Below are 20,398 nucleotides of genomic sequence, written 5' to 3' on the forward strand. Positions count from 1 at the left end.
GAGAACTGATGGGTCACTTTATTTACACCAAATGGTATCTTGTGGAACAACTTCAGGGATCCCTGGGCAGGCTCGAGACTTCTTAAGTTAAGCTCATCAGCGAGATTGGAACCTCAGAGATGACAGGTGGGGGGAGGGTGGGAGGAATAGGGGGGTGGGGGGGGAGGGGATATGTTGTCCCAAAGTTTATCAGTCCGAAAGATAAGTGTTTACTATGTGAGAAGCTAAATGCAATACATACCTGTTATTTGTATCTATCTTTTTGGCCTGTACAAATGTTCAACCCCTTGTTTAAACTTGGTGAAAAAATAAAATAAAAAATTGTGTTAAAAAAAAATGGAGGACGGAGAAATCCATTGATAGCAGTGGACAAGTGGGACGCAGGAGAGTAGAAAAAGATTGAGGAGTAGACTACACAGGGGGCAAGTATGACCTGTATATGGTTAATTTGACTTTATTTTCGGGTCAGGTTCTCTTTAACCACTTGAGGACCTAGGGCTTTCTACCCCTTAAGGACCGGCCACTTTTTTTCCATTCAGACCACTGCAGCTTTCACGGTTTATTGCTCGCTCATACAACCTACCACCTAAATGAATTTTGGCTCCTTTTCTTGTCACTAATAAAGCTTTCTTTTGGTGCTATTTGATTGCTCCTGCGATTTTTACTTTTTATTATATTCATCAAAAAAGATGAACATGAATTTTGGCAAAAAAATGATTTTTTTAACTTTCTGTGCTGACATTTTTCAAATAAAGTAAAATTTCTGTATACATGCAGCGCGAAAAATGTGGACAAACATGTTTTGGATATAAAAAAACCCATTCAGTGTATATTTATTGGTTTGGGTAAAAGTTCTAGCGTTTACAAACTATGGTGCAAAAAGTGAATTTTCCCATTTTCAAGCATCTATGACTTTTCTGACCCCCTGTCATGTTTCATGAGGGGCTAGAATTCCAGGATAGTATAAATACCCCCCAAATGACCCCATTTTGGAAAGAAGACATCCCAAAGTATTCACTGAGAGGCATAGTGAGTTCATAGAAGGTATTTTTTGTCATAAGTAAGGGGAAAATAACACTGACAAAAAAAAAAAAAAAGTTTCCATTTCTTCTAACTTGCGACAAAAAAAAATGAAATCTGCCACGGACTCACCATACCCCTCTCTGAATACCTTGAAGTGTCTACTTTCCAAAATGGGGTAATTTGTGGGGTGTGTTTACTGTCCTCGCATTTTGGGGGGTGCTAATTTGTAAGCACCCATGTAAAGCCTAAAGGTGCTCATTGGAGTTTGGGCCCCTTAGCGCAGTTAGGCTGCAAAAAAGTGCCACACATGTGGTATTGCCGTACTCAGGAGAAGTAGTATAATGTGTTTTGGGGTGTATTTTTACACATACCCATGCCGGGTGGGAGAAATAACTCTGTAAATGGACAATTTTTTAATTTTTTTTACACACAATTGTCCATTTACAGAGATCTTTCTCCCACTCAGCATGGGTATGTGTAAAAATACACCCCAAAACACATTATACTACTTCTCCTGAGTACGGCGATACCACATGTGTGGCACTTTTTTGCACCCTAACTGCGCTAAGGGGCCCAAAGTCCAATGAGTACCTTTAGGATTTCACAGGTCATTTTGAGAAATTTTGTTTCAAGACTACTCCTCACGGTTTAGGGCCCCTAAAATGCCAGGACAGTATAGGAACCCCACAAATGACCCCATTTTAGAAAGAAGACACCCCAAGGTATTCCGTTAGTAGTACGGTGAGTTCATAGAAGATTTTATTTTTTTGTCACAAGTTAGCGGAAAATGACACTTTGTGAAAAAAAACCAATAAAAATCAATTTCCGCTAACTTGTATCCCAGAATGTGGTGACAGGAACAGATTTATTGGCTGATGTGTGGTCGTTTTCAGATTATAGAAACTTAAAAACTCAGAGGACCACTGAGTGTGTGATGCTAATCTTTGGCCAAATGTAATTGTATCAAAGAAAATAAAGGTCCTGCTTTCCACTGATGTTCTGCTTCTTCAAACCTGCTGTATTCCCTGGTTGAAGCTGCTCATTGCTCTACTTGGCAAGTCACTGATCTGGGACAGGTCTGTGGTCACTGAAGTCAGAAGGACTAACCGGCATACTTATTCCAAGTCAGTGACTCACTTGATTGTGAAGCAGGATGAAGAGCACTATAATCAAGGAACCATGAGAAAAGATATATATCGTTTGGTACCAAATAAACAGAAAAAAAAAAAAAAAAAAAAAAAAAAAAAAAAAAAACCTTACCGTTCCTGCAGTGTCTAGAATTTCGAGCATACATTGTTGACTGTCAACTTCAACTTGCTGCAAAAGAAATAAATATACACATCGGTAAAGAACACAATTGGGTAAAATGCCAAATCACAAACAGGTCAATTAGGGGCAAAGAATAAATAACTGTAGATTTTAGAATACTGAAAAGATATACACCCAGATGCACACAAATATACAACTTAAATATTAGATAATCTCGTAATACATAGCTATGACAATGAAGTAATCATATAGTTATGACTCCCCTTCAGAATACATAGCAAACAGGCAGAGAGATTCTATCCAGCAATCATTACGGCTAGGAACCCACAAGGAATCGCTGCAGCCCACTTTCATTGGCAAAGCCTTTTTGGAAATTGCCAGCGATAGTCAGCAATCCCAAAACGCTGCCAAAATCACCTTAGTGGGTTCCAGCCCTACATTTGCTGAGGAGTACATTTGCTGATTGACAGAGCAGTATAAACTTGTACTGCTCTCTGCATTGAAGATAAACCTTTTTACACACAGGGAATACTTTCAAGTGTTCTTTTCTGTACCAAATACCTGGTACACACTATGCAATTTCCCGTCAGATTGACGGGTCTAATCAATAATTTGTCAGATTTGATCTGATCGATTTTGTACAGAAGTGATCAGAAAATCGATTGGAAATTAGATCGGACCAGTCAGAAATGATCGATTCAACCCACAGATCTGACAAGAAATTGCATTGTGTGTACCAGGCATAAAAGTAGGTACTTCAGTTTAGCAAGTTTAATCCCGCTAAGTTTAAGCTAACATTTTAAATTGTTAAAAAAATAATATGCGCCATTGTACATCAGGTACTGTGTATTCTCTCCAAGTTTCTGAAGATGTCCATCACATACTAGGTACAGGCAGGTCTTACATAAAACCTTCCTCTGCCCTGCTGATGTCCAGCAACAGCTCATCATACTTCTGTTGAAGACACAGAAAATGTCACTAGCAATCAGCATGTGTAAGCATCATTCCTGCTTCCCACAGCTGGGGGCTATACAAGTACACATCTCTACTATGCAGGAACTGCTGACAGCTCTGTTTCATGAATCTATTTGCCCTATGCAGTCCTAATGAAATCATCAAAAGAGTTTCACAAGAACTACCGGTAATACTACCAGACTTCTATGCAGTACAGTACTTCATTTAATACGTATTCAATGCTAGAGAAAGTATTCATTGCATGATTAATTACGGCTGTAAGCAGTAGCTAAAAAATTTTGCCACAAAATGCTGGATTCCCCAAGAACTGCTGCTGTGAGAATTCCACTGTTAGGAGTTAAGAGCCAGTCCATTGGTCAGTAACATCAGTGTGGACTGGTGACATGTCCTAAATGCCTCTGTATATACGGTACATAACCTGTCTTGACATTACACCACTCTTTCTAGTGCAAGTCATTAACTTGCAGCTGTGTAAGGTAATAAAAGCTGCAGAGAATAGAAAGGTACTGTCAACAAAACCCAATACAATGTACAACCACCTTAGCAACTAATTGTTACATTTAAATCAATTGCCAGGTTTTTTGTTAGGTAGGAGCTGAACACTTCCTCCTGCCTCTAAACAACTGATTAAACATTGCTAAAAAAAAATAAATAAATAAAAAAACGTATTATTTATACCATTATTTGCTATAGCGCTGTCAGTCACAGGAGCTACACTCTGCATATTACCGTTTAGTTTTGGGTGACAGCATGGTTAGTACTTCCATTATTTAGCAATGTGTTATGGGAGGCGGTGTGGCATGGCTGCCAATCACTCACTCCTACAGCACCTTCTGGGACAGGCACTGACCCATGCTTCCATCACCCCTCTGATAGGGACAAGACCCTTAAAAAATATTCTGTGTATCCTGGACGAATAAAGATCTGGAAATTACTGAAAGGATTCATACTCACATCAAAGCTGATCAGCAAAGCCTGTGGTCATGGGATTTGCAGCTCTACAGATAAAACTTTTTTTCTCTAATTGGAAATGGTTTCTCTGTGCGTGAGGGCAAGGGAAGTCTTTATTTCAACACTGGAAATCAGCTTAAAAAAAATAAATAAAAAATAAAAAAAAAAGTTTACCTTTCTGTATGAATCTTCTATTGTGGGGTCATATTTTTCAACAAAAATGCCTTGGACAAACTGGACGGTCTGTAAGATTAGGAATAAAGAAAATTACAATTTGGACACAGTTTAGTAAAATAAACTACCAACCACTAGATTATACATTTTTTAGTGACAACTGTGTGACTAAATACCCGGTTTTTGGAGTCATCATCCGTCTCCAAATCCTCAGTTTAGGAGACCACCAGGGCTGTGGAGTCGGTCCAAAAATCCACCAACTGACTCGTCAGTTTAGGATTCCACCGACTCTAATTTGCATATTACAATTTTGTTAACAGTATGTAACGTGAAATTCGTCTCTTAACTGCCAACGCTTAGGAATTTTACAAGACAACTGAAGTGAGAAGGATATGTAGACTACTATATTTATTCCCTTTAGACTAAAACTAGTCCTTGGTAAGAGTACTTGTAAAAGGTACAGACCGGAACAAAGAACATCTATCAGGCCCTAGGCCAGGCATGGGCAAACTTGGCCCTCCAGCTGCTAGGGAACTACAAGTCCCACAATGCATTGCAGGAGTCTGACAGCCACAGTCATGACTCAAAGGCAAATGCATTGTGGGACTAGTAGTTCAGTAACAGCTGGAGGGCCAAGTTTGTCCATGCCTGCCCTAGGCAATGTAACTGTGGGTACATGTAAGAGTGATGTGCAGGTACTCTGCAGGGGAATGAGGAGATGCTTCCTCTATTACACATCTGGAACATGGATCAGGCCCTAGGCAATGTAACTGTGGGTACATGTAAGAATGATGTGCAGGTACTCTGCAGGGGAATGAGGAGATTCTTCCTCCATTACACATTCTTCATGCACAATCTGAACCAGGTTTATGGGTGATAGACAACACCTCTGTGTTCAATGTGCACAACATTCTCAGTGAATTCCCTGCAGCTCTGTGGGGAGTGCATATGTAGAGTATAGTTCTACTGTGTAACAAAGTAAACCTGAGACAGATGAAATTAAAGTTTTATACATACCTGGGGCTTCTTCCAGCCCCCATTCAGGCTAATCAGTCCCTCGCTGTCATCCTCCGCCACCTAGATCTTCTGCTAGGAGTCCAGGTACTTGAGCCAGTCTGGTGTAGTGCGCATGCACACACTCCGCCGCCGGGAGCATACTACACCTGCGCAGCACTATTGTGCAGGTGCAGAAAGCTCGTGGCTGTGGAAGTGGCACGTAGCCAGACTGCTCTGACTGGCTGAATTACCTGGACTCATAGCAGAAGATCCAGGTGGCGGAGGAGGACAGCGAGGGACCGAATGGCCTGAAGGGGGCTGGAGGAAGCCCCAGGTATGTATAAAGCTTTTCTTTTAATTCGCCTCAGGTACTCTTTAATTCATAGTCACCAAACCAAATGTTAACATATCAAATTATTTGATTTCATCAGCAAAGGGAGTGCATACATTTGCATAAACCAGCATCAATGTAGAATTATTTCCATCTCATTGACCATCTCTATTCGTGACACGGCTACACATCAGGCTTTATTCTTACAGCATAGACGTTATTTAGTATATATGTTACGGCCAGAACCCGAAGTTTGGCCAGAACTAACGGCCAATGTGCGAACTGGCCGCTGCGCTGCGGCCAATGTGAGAAATGCAACAATTCCTGTAAAGTTAATGGGATGTTGTGGCCGCAGCGCAGCGGGCAAATGTATCACCGACCGGCTTTTTCCCCGCTTTCTCTCTTCCCCTCGCCTCTCTCTCCTCCCCTCGCCTCTCTCTCTTCCTTCTCTTATGGGCAGCCGGGCGGGGGACACGCGTGTCCAGGAGAGTCGTTCGTCGCGGCAGGAGAGCAGAGCGGGGAGGCTGCAGACATTGCTTCTGCCAGCACCTGCTCTGCAAGAACGGCAGGATTCCCCTGCCGCGACGAACGACTCCGGAGTGACACGCGTGTCCCCGCCCGGCTGCCCATAAGAGAAGAAGAGAGAGAGGCGGGGGGAGGAGAGAGAGGCGGGGGGGGGGGGGGGGGGGAGAGGGGCAGAGAAAAAGCCGGTCGGCTTAATGTCATTGAATAAAGTAAAGATGTGTGATACATTTGCCCGCTGCGCTGCGGCCACAACATCCCATTAACCTTACAGGAATTGTTGCATTTCTCACATTGGCCGCAGCGCAGCGGCCAGTTCGCACATTGGCCGGCCAGAACCCGAAGTGGCCGGCCACTTCTAGTTCTGGCAAAACTTCGGGTTCTGGCCGTAACATATATAAGAGATTCCTGTGTACACATCATATATACTGTACAGTCACAGATATGTACATCTGACTTTAAAAATACAGGGACTGCTTTATTGATGCAGCACAAGTACCGTATTTTTCGGAATATAAGACGCACTTTTTCTCCCCCAAAAGAGGGGGGGGGGGGGGGGTCAGTGCGTCTTATATTCCAAAGAATAGAAAAAATTGCCCAAAAATGTCACCTGCGTGACTGGTGCGATCAGCTTCGAGCAGCCAGTGTGACTGCTGCGTGTGTGGTCCCCACTTTCTCCGCAAAGTAGGCGGCGGTGGCAGTAGTGAACATACATCACCTCAACCTTGGAACCCGCGGTGATCAGCAGCTGTTCCGGTATCCTTTCAGTATCCCGGGAAAAAAATGCACCGACTCCTAATGAATTTGTAACTGCAATTAAAATAGAAAATATGATAAAATGTTCTATTTCTCAAATAATAGTCATTAAAAATGTGTATATATACAGTAATAGCTGTGTTCAGTCCACAAAAATGAAATAAACCAATCAAAATTAGTTACCGTATTTTTCGAAATATAAGACGCTCCGGACTATAAGACGCACCTAGGTTTAGAGGGCAAAAACCAGGGGAAAAAAAATACTAAACCTGGTGCATCTATAGTCCAGGGGTGTCTTGTAGATTTTCTCCCCCCAATTTGTCCCCTTGGGCATCCTTCTCCTGTCCCCCTTGCTGTCCACCTCCTGCCCCCCCTTGTGGCCTCCTCTTGCCCCCCCTTGTGGCTTCCTCCTTTCACCATTGTGTCCTTTTGTGCCCCCTTCTGGTCTACCCCTGCCCCGCTTGGTGTCCACCTCCTGTTTACCCTTGTGGCCTCATCCTGCCCCCTCCCCTTGTGGCCTCATCCTCCCCCTTGTGGCTTCCTCCTGTCACCATTGTGTTCTCCTACTGCCCCCACCCCCATTGTGGCCTCATCCTGCCCCTCTTTGTGGCTTTCTCCTGTCACCATTGTGTTCTCCTGCTGCCCCCACCCCCATTGTGGCCTAATCCTGCCCCCCTTTGTGGCTTCCTCCTGTCACCATTGTGTTCTCCTGCTGCCCCCACCCCCATTGTGGCCTCATCCTGCCCCCCTTTGTGGCTTCCTCCTGTTGCCATTGTGTCCTGCCCGTGTCCCTTTTTTTGGCCTACCCCATCCCCCTTGGTGTTCCCCTCTAGTCTCCCCTTGTGGCCTCCTCAAGTCCCCTTTTGTGGCTTTCCCCGGGCACAGTTGTTATCACTCACCTGACCTGATGCCCGCGGTGATCAGCAGCTGTTCCGGTATCCTTTGTGTCCCTGGCGCCTGCTCCGCAAAGTAATTACCGGTAAGTGGTGGCAGCAGCTGCGGGCATCCCTCACCTCATCCTCTGAGCCCGCGAGATCAGCCGCACGTCTCTCTTTCCCTCAAGTGCCGGTCGCGTCATTAGTCGCATCTGTAATGACGCGACCAGGAAGTACCGGCACTTGAGGGAAAGAGAGAGAGATGTGCGGCTGATCTCGCGGGCTCAGAGGATGAGGTGAGGGATGCCCGCAGCTGCTGCCACCACTTACCGGTAATTACTTTGCGGAGCGGACGCCAGGGACACAAAGGATACCGGAACAGCTGCTGATCACCGCGGGCATCAGGTCAGGTAAGTGATAACAACTGTGCCCGGGGAAAGCCACAAAAGGGGACTTGAGGAGGCCACAAGGGGAGACTGGAGGGGAACACCAAGGGGGATGGGGTAGGCCAAAAAAAGGGACACGGGCAGGACACAATGGCAACAGGAGGAAGCCACAAAGGGGGGCAGGATGAGGCCACAATGGGGGTGGGGGCAGCAGGAGAACACAATGGTGACAGGAGGAAGCCACAAAGGGGGGCAGGATTAGGCCACAATGGGGGTGGGGGCAGCAGGAGAACACAATGGTGACAGGAGAAAGCCACAAAGGGGGGCAGGATGAGGCCACAATGGGGGTGGGGGCAGTAGGAGAACACAATGGTGACAGGAGGAAGCCACAAGGGGGAGGATGAGGCCACAAGGGGAGGGGGCAGGATGAGGCCACAAGGGTAAACAGGAGGTGGACACCAAGCGGGGCAGGGGTAGACCAGAAGGGGGCACAAAAGGACACAATGGTGAAAGGAGGAAGCCACAAGGGGGGCAAGAGGAGGCCACAAGGGGGGGCAGGAGGTGGACAGCAAGGGGGACAGGAGAAGGATGCCCAAGGGGACAAATTGGGGGTAGAAAATCTACAAGACACCCCTGGACTATAGATGCACCAGGTTTAGTATTTTTTTTCCCCTGGTTTTTGCCCTCTAAACCTAGGTGCGTCTTATAGTCCGGAGCGTCTTATATTCCGAAAAATACGGTAACTAATTTTGATTGGTTTATTTCATTTTTGTGGACTGAACACAGCTATTACTGTATATATACACATTTTTAATGACTATTTGAGAAATAGAACATTTTATCATATTTTCTATTTTAATTACAGTTACAAATTCATTAGGAGTCGGTGCATTTTTTTCCCGACTGACTTCAGGCACCCAAAATTGCGCCGACTCCACAGCCCTGCCACTGACTCGAACTTCAGGTACCCAAAACTGACTCCACAGCACTGCTACATACTACAAAGGAATGCCCACCTTTATGTCCACTGCCTGTATTCCCAACATTAAGCGCATGGAATCAGCAAATCAATTTGTGATATTTGTAAAACATGTTCATGTGCATCAGATCTGGATCATGCACAGGTTACCCTCCACTAAGAGAAGGATCTAACTTTTGAATTTTTTTCCTCTTACAGGTTTACTTTCAGGCCTCTATTGCCTCACTAAAGGTTCATCTCAAGGGTGGTACACACGCTATTTCCCTTAAAGAGACACTGAAGCGAAAAAAAATATATGATATAATGAATTGGTTGTGTACTATGAATAATTACTAGAAGATTAGCAGCAAAGATAATATTCTCATATTTTTATTTTCAGGTATATAGTGTTTTTTCTAACATTGCATCACTCTATAATATGTCCAGATTACACAACACTCAGCATTAAAAACGAGTCTTTCAGAGCAGTCTGTGAAGTAATAAACTCTCCTCTGCTAGAGGAAAAGTAAACAGTTCAATTACAGTTCAGATAATAAAAGTCAGATAACAGCCCTCTCCACGACCAAGTTGGTCGGAGAGCTTAATAGCTTTTTTCCATAGAGATAACAACTGGAGTTTCTCAACTCTTCCTGCACTGGAAACAATTAGACTGATGTAGCTGATCTTAATGTTTTTTTCTTAAGGCCCATACACACGTCGGATTTGCGCGAACGACGGGTCGTTTGAACGTTCCGTCGTTCTCACGTTTCCGCATGAAATCCGGCGTGTGTACAGACTATCGTTCGGGAGATAAGACTGGTTACCAACGATCCGCCAGGCGGATCGCTGGTAACCAGTCTTATCTCCCGAACGATAGTCTGTACTCACGCCGGATTTCATGCGGAAACGTGCGAACGACGGAACGTTCAAACGACCCGTCGTTCGTGCAAATCCGACGTGTGTATGGGCCTTAAGCTGTACTACACATACAAATCATAATATTTTTTTTCCGCTTCAGTGTCTCTTTAAAGAGAATCTGTATTGTTAAAATCGCACAAAAGTAAACATACCAGTGCGTTAGGGGACATCTCCTATTACCCTCTGTCACAATTTCGCCGCTCCTCGCCGCATTAAAAGTGGTTAAAAAAAACAGTTTTAAAAAGTTTGTTTATAAACAAACAAAATGGCCACCAAAACAGGAAGTAGGTTGATGTACAGTATGTCCACACATAGAAAATACATCCATACACAAGCAGGCTGTATACAGCCTTCCTTTTGAATCTCAAGAGATCATTTGTGTGTTTCTTCCCCCCTGTTCTCATGCACTGAAGTTTCAGGCTGCTCTTTTTTCTCCTGCAAACAGCTTTGCCCTTGTCTGTAATTCTTCAGTATGTGAAAGCCCAGCCAGCTCAGAGGACGATTTATTCAGCTTGTAAAAGACAAGAGAGAAGAGAGAAGCTGCTCTAATCTAAACAATACACAGACAGTGTGCAGAGAGGGGCCTGGAAGGGGGAGATTCATCACAGAACCACAACACTGAAGAACTTGGCAGCCTTCCAGACAGGCCGACAAGTCTGACAGGGGAAAGATACATTGATTTATTACAGAGACTGTGATAGTAGAAAGTGCTGCAGTAAGCCAGAACACATTAGAATAGCTTTTGGAACTTGTAGGATGATAAAAAACAGGATGCAATTTTTGTTACGGAGTCTCTAACATTGACGGGTCAAAATAATTTCCAGCATGTGCGATCTGCTTCTGATTAAGAATGGGATCAATTTTTAGATCACAAAAGCACAAACTCAATTCTGTTCTTGATCAGGAACAGATAGGAAATGGTGGAAATGATTGATTCGACCCATCCACAGGAAATATTTGTAAGAATTTTACCACAGTCTAATGCCTGGCAGACACAATGCTAAGTCACCAACTACTTCCGGTTAACCAAGTTAATCTGCCTCTTTTGATGCCACACTTATGTGACTGATCCGTCTACAAGCTGAACCTAGAGAACAGAGGAAAGAAGCTCTACTGCAGTGTCAAACAAATATAGCCTATGGAAGGTATATTCTGTCCTCTATTTTGCATCCATACACTATTTAGTGATCTGGACTGCTGCTTGCCCAGTTCAAATGTGGGTGTAATTGGGTTTGCTTAGATTCTTGTGCAATGAAATTGATAGACCTCACGGACTCCACTTTTGCAAGTAAATCACAAAAATAAGTTTTATTTTTGTAACTCCGAACAGAGTTCAGAGTTACTGTGCAAAGCAAAGGTCAAATAAATATAAAAATAAAGTTCAGCATCTGCAGAACTTCAGTCACATGAAATACAGCTAGCCTTCATCCAAACTCATTTCACTAATATGACCTTCAGAACCCACTTTACTAAACTGTAAAACCGCTTCAATAAACAGCTGCTAATAATTATCCAATAGCACCAGTTTCTCTGGGATGTTTGCTATAGCCGACTTCCATTAATGCTGAAGACTAAAGGAGCAACAGACCAGTGTGGACTGCTACTTTTAAGTGCAAGGTTGCGCTCACCATATACACATAAGGCGACTAAGCGCTTTGCATTAAGGTACCCATACACTTATAGATGTGCAGCACATTCGACCATCAGATTACTGTCAGATTTAACCTGAAAACGATCGAAATTCAGTGTTGCAACATTCAATCTAATGCAACGCTATGGGCCATCGATATGCTGCCCGCAGCCGATCGACCCAGATTTTCCGTCTGGACTGATCAAGCAAATTGATAGAAAAATCGGTCGGAAATCGATCGGTCATGTTTTCTGCTGCACTGATTTCTAGCAGATTCGATCAGAGTAGTCAAAACGGCCGTATATCAATGACAGTAATCAACTAGTGTATGGGCCCCTTTTCACCTGGTGTGCTGCAAGAACCTTCTGAGGGCTCTCCCAGTATTAAACTACAGTATCTAGAGTGTCTGCAAAAGGTGCTTTTTGGTGAGTGCAAGCTGATTCACACCAACTACTGTTAGGCATTAGCTGATACACATCTTTTTATGCATCCACACACTCCTTACAGCAGTTTTTCTTGTTTATGTCTTACTGAATTCTGTATGTAAAGGTCTCCAAATTTACTAATACAGTACTCCACCCACCCTAGAATATTGCTAGCAGAGTAGCTGTACCAATCAGATTTCACTGCTTGATGCTGTAGAAACCAATATACCTCTTCAACCTATTGTCCTGTTATAGATTTACCACTCCACCCAACAATGCTCCAGACTGAATCAGTTTATTGATCACCTGTAGGGATGTTCCGTGAGAAGCAAATAATTTCACGTTCATGCGGGGTTATTAAACTTTGTATACAAATGTATGCAGCTTGAAAACAGACCAATCAAATCCTGGCACAGTGGTATTAGATTGGTCAATTGTCCAACTGCATATATTAGCACACACAATTTTCATAACCCCGTATCAACTCAAATGATTTGCATCTCATTGGCCATCCGTAATCCCCTGTGTGACAGTGAAGACATTTCAAGCCAACTGGGAAAAAAAGGATCAAATGTTTATTAAAAACAAAACCCAAACCTGCCAATTTAGCATTGCCTTTTAATACAGGGCCTTTTTAAGCCCTTCACACATTCCAAGCAGTTCTGGGTGACCAGGAGCTGTCTGGGTCTCCCTTCTGTCATAAGAACATTGGATGTTGAATGAACCAATTGATCCAATCTGATATATCATGATGGTATTTTACAATGTATGAGCAACATTGTACATCACCTGCTTGTAACTCATTTACCACTTTTTTAGAAAAGGTAGTTACAGGATGTCAGAATGATCGTTTGTCATTTTGACAGATGAAATCTTGCCATGGGTATGGACCTTAACCACTTGAGGACCACAGTCTTTTCGCCCCTTAAGGACCAGAGCCTTTTTCTCCATTCAGACCACTGCAGCTTTCACGGTTTATTGCTCGCTCATACAACCTACCACCTAAATGAATTTTGGCTCCTTTTCTTGTCACTAATAAAGCTTTCTTTTGGTGCTATTTGATTGCTCCTGCGATTTTTACTTTTTATTATATTCAGCAAAAAAGACATGAATTTTGGCAAAAAAATGATTTTTTTTAACTTTCTGTGCTGACATTTTTCAAATAAAGTAAAATTTCCTATACATTTGAGCGCGAAAGTTATTCTGCTACATGTCTTTGATAAAAAAAAAACCATTCAGTGTATATTTATTGGATTGGGTAAAAGTTATAGCGTTTACAAACTATGGTGCCAAAAGTGAATTTTCCCATTTTCAAGCATCTCTGACTTTTCTGCGCACCTGTCAGGTTTCATGAGGGGCTAAAATTCCAGGATAGTACAAATACCCCCCAAATGACCCCATTTTGGAAAGAAGACATCCCAAAGTATTCAGTGAGAGGCATGGTGCGTTCATAGAAGATTTTATTTTTTGTCACAAGTTAGCGGAAAATGACACTTTCTGACAAAAAAGAAAAAAAAAAAGTTTCCATTTCTTCTAACTTGCGACAAAAAAAATGAAATCTGCCACGGACTCACTATGCTCCTCTCTGAATACCTTGAAGTGTCACCTTCCCAAAATGGGGTCATTTGTGGGGTGTGTTCACTGTCCTGGCATTTTGGGGGGTGCCTAATTGTAAGCACCCCTGTAAAGCCTAAAGATGCTCATTGGACTTTGGGCCCCTTAGCGCAGTTAGGCTTCAAAAAAGTGCCACACATGTGGTATTGCCGTACTCAGGAGAAGTAGTATAATGTGTTTTGGGGTGTATTTTTACACATACCCATGCTGGGTGGGAGAAATATCTCCGTAAATGACAATTTTTTATTTTTTTTTTTTTACACACAATTGTCTATTTATAGAGATATTTCTCCCACTCAGCATGGGTATGTGGAAAAATACACCCCAAAACACATTATACTACTTCTCCTGAGTACGGCGATACCACATGTGTGGCACTTTTTTGCACCCTAACTGCGCTAAGGGGCCCAAAGTCCAATGAGTACCTTTAGGATTTCACAGGTCATTTTGAGAAATTTGGTTTCAAGACTACTCCTCACGGTTTAGGGCCCCTAAAATGCCAGGACAGTATAGGAACCCCACAAATTACCCCATTTTAGAAAGAAGACACCCCAAGGTATTCCGTTAGGAGTATTGCGAGTTCATAGAAGATTTTTTTTTTTTTGTCACAAGTTAGCAGAAATTGATTTTAATTTTTTTTTTCACAAAGTGTCATTTTCCGCTAACTTGTGACAAAAAATAAAATCTTCTATGAACTCACCGTACCCCTAACGGAATACCTTGGGGTGTCTTCTTTCTAAAATGGGTTCATTTGTGGGATTCCTATACTGCCCTGGCATTTTAGGGGCCCTAAACCGTGAGGAGTAGTCTTGAAACCAAATGTCGCAAAATGACCTGTGAAATCCTAAAGGTACTCATTGGACTTTGGGCCCCTTAGCGCAGTTAGGGTGCAAAAAAGTGCCACACATGTGGTATCGCCGTACTCGGGAGAAGTATTATAATGTGTTTTGGGGTGTATTTTTACACATACCCATGCTGGGTGGGAGAAATATCTCTGTAAATGACAATTATTTGATTTTTTTTTTACACACAATTGTCCATTTACAGAGAGATTTCTCCCACCCAGCATGGGTATGTATAAAAATACACCCCGAAACACATTATACTACTTCTTCTGAGTACGGCGATACCACGTGTGACACTTTTTTGCAGCCTAGGTGCGCTAAGGGGCCCAACGTCCTATTCACAGGTCATTTTGAGGCATTTGTTTTCTAGACTACTCCTCACGGTTTAGGGCCCCTAAAATGCCAGGGCAGTATAGGAACCCCACAAGTGACCCCATTTTAGAAAGAAGACACCCCAAGGTATTCTGTTAGGAGTATGGTGAGTTCATAGAAGATTTTTTTTTGTCACAAGTTGGCGGAAAATGACACTTTGTGAAAAAAAAAACAATACATATCAATTTCCGCTAACTTGTGACAAAAAATAAAATTTATGAACTCACCGTACTTCTAACGGAATACCTTGGGGTGTAGTCTTTCCAAAATGGGGTCACTTGTGGGGTTCCTATACTGCCCTGGCATTTTAGGGGCCCTAAACCGTGAGGAGTAGTCTTGAACCCAAATGTCTCAAAATGACCTGTGAAATCCTAAAGGTACTCATTGGACTTTGGGCCCCTTAGCACAGTTAGGCTGCAAAAAAGTGTCACACATGTGGTATCGCCGTACTCAGAAGAAGTAGTATAATGTGTTTTGTGGTGTATTTTTACATATAACCATGCTGGGTGGGAGAAATATCTCTGTAAATGACACATTTTTGATTTTTTTTTACATACAATTGTCCATTTACAGAGAGATTTCTCCCACCCAGCATGGGTATGTGTAAAATTACACCACAAAACACATTATACTACTTCTTCTGAGTACGGCGATACCACATGTGTGACACTTTTTTGCAGCCTAGGTGCGCTAAGGGGCCCAACGTCCTATTCACAGGTCATTTTGAGGCATTTGTTTTCTAGACTACTTCTCACGGTTTAGGGCCCCTAAAATGCCAGGGCAGTATAGGAACCCCACAAGTGACCCCATTTTAGAAAGAAGACACCCCAAGGTATTCCGTTAGGGGTATGGTGAGTTCGTAGAAGATTTTATTTTTTGTCACAAGTTAGTGAAAAATGACACTTTGTGAAAAAAACAATAAAAATCCAATTTCCGCTAACTTTTGACAAAAAATAAAATCTTCTATGAACTCATCATACACCTAACAGAATATCTTGGGGTGTCTTCTTTCTAAAATGGGGTCACTTGTGGGGTTCCTATACTGCCCTGGCATTTTAGGGGCCCTAAACCGCGAGGAGTAGTCTAGAAAACAAATGCCTCAAAATGACTGTTCAGGGGTATAAGCATCTGCAAATTTTGATGACAGGTGGTCTATGAGGGGGCAAATTTTGTGGAACCGGTCATAAGCAGGGTGGCCTCTTAGATGACAGGATGTATTGGGCCTGTTCTGATGGATAGGAGTGCTAGGGGGGTGACAGGAGGTGATTGATGGGTGTCTCAGGGGGCGGTTAGAGGGGAAAATAGATGCAATCAATGCACTGGGGAGGTGATCGGAAGGGGGTCTGAGGGGGATCTGAGGGTTTGGCCGAGTGATCAAGAGCCCACACGGGGCAAATTAGGGCCTGATCTGATGGGTAGGTGTGCTAGGGGGTGACAGGAGGTGATTGATGGGTGTCTCAAGGTGTGATTAGAGGGGGGAAATAGATGCAAGCAATGCACAGGCGAGGTGATCAGGGCTGGGGTCTGAGGGCGTTCTGAGGTGTGGGCGGGTGATTGGGTGCCCTAGGGGCAGATTAGGGTCTAATCTGATGGGTAACAGTGACAGGTGGTGATAGGGGGTGATTGATGGGTGATTAGTGGGTGTTTAGAGGAGAGAAGAGATGTTAACACTGCACTTGGGAGGTGATCTGATGTCGGACCTGCGGGCGATCTATTGGTGTGGGTGGGTGATCAGATTGCCCGCAAGGGGCAGGTTAGGGGCTGATTGATGGGTGGCAGTGCCAGGGGGTGATTGATGGGTGGCAGTGACAGGGGGTGATTGATGGGTGATTGACAGGTGATCAGTGGGTTATTACAGGGAATAACAGATGTAAATATTGCACTGGCGAATTGATAAGGGGGGGTCTGAGGGCAATCTGAGCGTGTGGGCGGGTGATTGGGTGCCCGCAAGGGGCAGATTAGGGTCTAATCTGATGGGTAACAGTGACAGGTGGTGATAGGGGGTGATTGATGGGTGATTGATGGGTAATTAGTGGGTGTTTAGAGGAGAGAAGAGATGTAAACACTGCATTTGGGAGGTGATCTGATGTCGGATCTGCGGGCGATCTATTGGTGTGGGTGGGTGATCAGATTGCCCGCAAGGGGCAGGTTAGGGGCTGATTGATGGGTGGCAGTGACAGGGGGTGATTGACAGGTGATCAGGGGGGATAGATGCATACAGTACACGGGGGGGGGGGGGGTGTCTGGGGAGAATCTGAGGGGGGTGGGGGGGTGATCAGGAGGGAGTAGGGGGCAGATTAGGGACTAAAAAAAAAATAGCGTCGACAGATAGTGACAGGGAGTGATTGATGGGTGATTAGGGGGGTGATTGGGTGCAAACAGTGGTCTGGGGGGTGGGCAGGGGGGGGTCTGAAGGGTGCTGTGGGCGATCAGGGGGCAGGGGGGGGGAATCAGTGTGCTTGGGTGCAGACTAGGGTGGGTGCAGCCTGCCCTGGTGGTCCCTCGGACACTGGGACCACCAGGGCAGGAGGCAGCCAGTATAATAGGCTTTGTATACATTACAAAGCCTATTATACACTTTCCGTGCGGCGATCGGGCAGCTAGTAACCCGCCGGCGCTTCCGAACGGCCGGCGGGTTACAGCGAGCGGTGGGCGGAGCCAGTCCCCGGCGGCTGATCGCGTCACAAATGACGCGATCGCCGCATAGCCACTCCCGCAGCCGCCCCCGCCGATGGGCGTATTGCGGTCGTTTGGGCCCGGACTTTGCCGCCGCCCATCGGCTGGGGGCGGTCCTTAAGTGGTTAAAGGGCACCTAAACTGAGAAGGATATGGATTTTTTTTTTTTTTAAACAAAAAATACCAGGTGCCCAACTCTCCTGCTGATCCTGTGTCTCCAATACTTTTAAGGGCCTGTTCACACCTATAATCGTTGCGGGAGTGATTTTCCCGCGATTAACGCGGAAAAAAAATCACTGGACACTGCGGCGGTTTTGGAGCGATCGTGATTAGCGTGCTTTGCAAATCGCCGCCAAACCGTTGCATGCAGCGCGTTTGCGGTTATTGCCAAGTCAGAATACTGCCACGATTTCATAAAACCACTAGCGGTTTGCCATGAGCGGGAAGCACTCGATTCCCGCTCAGGTGAGAACGGGCCCTTAGTCACAGCCCCTCAACAAGCACGCATAGCATGTGCTCTGGCTGAAGTCAGACTGGATTAGCTGCATGCTTGTTCAGGTGTGTGATTCAGCCACTACTGCAGCCAAAGAGATCAGCAGGACTGACAGGCAACTGGTACTGTTTAAAAGGAAACATCCATATCCCTCTCAGTTAGGCTGGGTCCACACTATAAGTGCTTTTGTGAGTGCTTGCGTTTGATTAGCGCTTGCAAAAAAAAAAAAAAAAACGCTCCCATTTACTTTCATTAAAAGTGCAGTAAAAATTGCCGCAATTGTATACGGTTTGTGTGATTTTTAACACTAATTTTAATGAAAGTGAATGGAAGTGATTTTTTAACAAGCACTCAGAAAGCGCTCACAAAAGCTCTTTCAGGCCTAGTGCACACCGGAGCGGCTCTGCTGCGGTTTGCGATCCGCTTGCGGGTGCGGATCCGCTAGGGTAATGTATTTCAATGGGCTGGTGCACACCAGAGCGGGAGGCGTTTTGCTGAAACGCATACTCCCGGGCTGCTGCAGATTTTGGATTGCGGATGCGTTTCTGCCTCAATGTTAAGTATAGGAAAACCGCAAACCGCTCTGAAAAACGGCACTTCAGAGCGGTTTGCCAGGCGTTTTTTGTTACAGTAGCTGTTCAGTAACAGCTTTACTGTAACAATACATGAAATCTACTACACCAAAACCGCTACACAAAACCGCAAAACGCTAGCTGAAACGCTGCAGAAAAAGAAGAAAAAGCGTTTCAAAATCTGCTAGCATTTTGCGGATCTGCTAGCGGTTTTTGGTGTGCACTAGGCCATAGTGTGGATCTAGCCTTAAAGTTCCCTTTTAAAGGCAAGATGTGCACAGTCAATCAGAAGGATTCCCCCTTCAGGGGGTCACACTCACTTTGTATACAAGGAAAATGCAATCTACAGGTCCTTCTCAAAAAATTTGCATATTGTGATAAAGTTCATTATTTTCTGTAATGTACTGATTAAGATTAGACTTTCATATATTTTAAATTCATTACACACAACTGAAGTAGTTCAAGCCTTTTATTGTTTTAATATTGATGATATTGGCATACAGCTCATGAAAACCCCAAATTCCTATCAAAAAATTAGCATATTTCATCTGGCCTATAAAAGAAAAAAAGTGTTTTTAAAACAAAAAAATTCAACCTTCAAATAATCATGTTCAGTTATGCACTCAATACTTGCAGAAATGACTGCTTCAATGCGGCGTGGCATGGAGGCAATCAGCCTGTGGCACTGCTCAGGTGTTATGGAGGCCCAGGATGCTTCGATATCGGCCTTAACCTCATCCAGAGTGTTGGGTCTTGCATCTCAACTTTCTCTTCACAATAGCCCACAGATTCTCTATGGGGTTCAGGCCAGGAGAGTTGGCAGGCCAATTGAGCAGAGTAATACCATGGTCAGTAAACCATTTACCAGTGGTTTTGGCACTGTGAGCAGGTGCCAGGTCGTGCTGAAAAATGAAATCTTCATCTCCATAAAGCTTTTCAGCAGATGGAAGCATGAAGTGCTCCAAAATCTTCTGATAGCCAGCTGCATTGACCCTGCCCTTGATAAAACACAGTGGACCAACACCAGCAGCTGACATGGCACCCCAGACCATCACTGACTATGGGTACTTGACACTGGACTTCAGGCATTTTGGCATTTCCCTCTCCCCAGTCTTCCTCCAGACTCTGGCACCTTGATTTCCGAATGACATGCAAAAGTTGCTTTCATCCGAAAAAATTACTTTGGACCACTGAGCAACAGGCCAGTGCTGCTTCTCTGTAGCCCAGGTCAGGCGCTTCTGCCGCTTTTTCTGGTTTAAAAGTGGCTTGACCTGGGGAATGCGGCACCTGTAGCCCATTTCCTGCACACTGACTCTGGATGTTTCTACTCCAGACTCAGTCCACTGCTTCCGCAGGTCCCCCAAGGTCTGGAATCGGTCCTTCTCCACAATCTTCCTCAGGGTCCGGTCACTTCTCATTGTGCAGCGTTTTCTGCCACACTTTTTCCTTCCCACAGACTTCGCACTGAGGTGTCTTTATACAGCACTCTGGGAACAGCCTATTTGTTCAGAAATTTCTTTCTGCGTCTTACCCTCTTGCTTGAGGGTGTCAATGATGGCCTTCTGGACAGCAGTCAGGTCGGCAGTCTTACCCATAATTGCGGTTTTGAGTAATGAATCAGGCTGGGAGTTTTTAAA

At 44.4% G+C, this 20,398-nt stretch overlaps 2 protein-coding genes across 2 annotated transcripts in view; both read right to left on the reverse strand.

Moving 5' to 3' along the window:
* The window catches only part of NUP107 (nucleoporin 107), a 165,039-nt gene extending 155,186 nt beyond the window's left edge, over nucleotides 1-9,853 (reverse strand). The window contains exon 1 of the mRNA XM_068276712.1: nucleotides 9,848-9,853. The gene's annotated coding sequence lies outside the window, so the exon portion shown is untranslated. The remainder of the gene's footprint in view (nucleotides 1-9,847) is intronic.
* RAP1B (RAP1B, member of RAS oncogene family) overlaps nucleotides 1-20,398 on the reverse strand; it is a 119,948-nt gene that overhangs the window by 15,310 nt on the left and 84,240 nt on the right. The window contains exons 3-4 of the mRNA XM_068276713.1: nucleotides 4,393-4,461; nucleotides 2,284-2,340 (exon numbers count right to left, since the gene is read on the reverse strand). Coding sequence (XP_068132814.1) covers nucleotides 2,284-2,340; nucleotides 4,393-4,461 — 126 coding nt within the window. The remainder of the gene's footprint in view (nucleotides 1-2,283; nucleotides 2,341-4,392; nucleotides 4,462-20,398) is intronic.

Source organism: Hyperolius riggenbachi, chromosome 3 (assembly GCF_040937935.1).
Source record: "Hyperolius riggenbachi isolate aHypRig1 chromosome 3, aHypRig1.pri, whole genome shotgun sequence".
Taxonomy (NCBI): Eukaryota; Metazoa; Chordata; class Amphibia; order Anura; family Hyperoliidae; genus Hyperolius; species Hyperolius riggenbachi.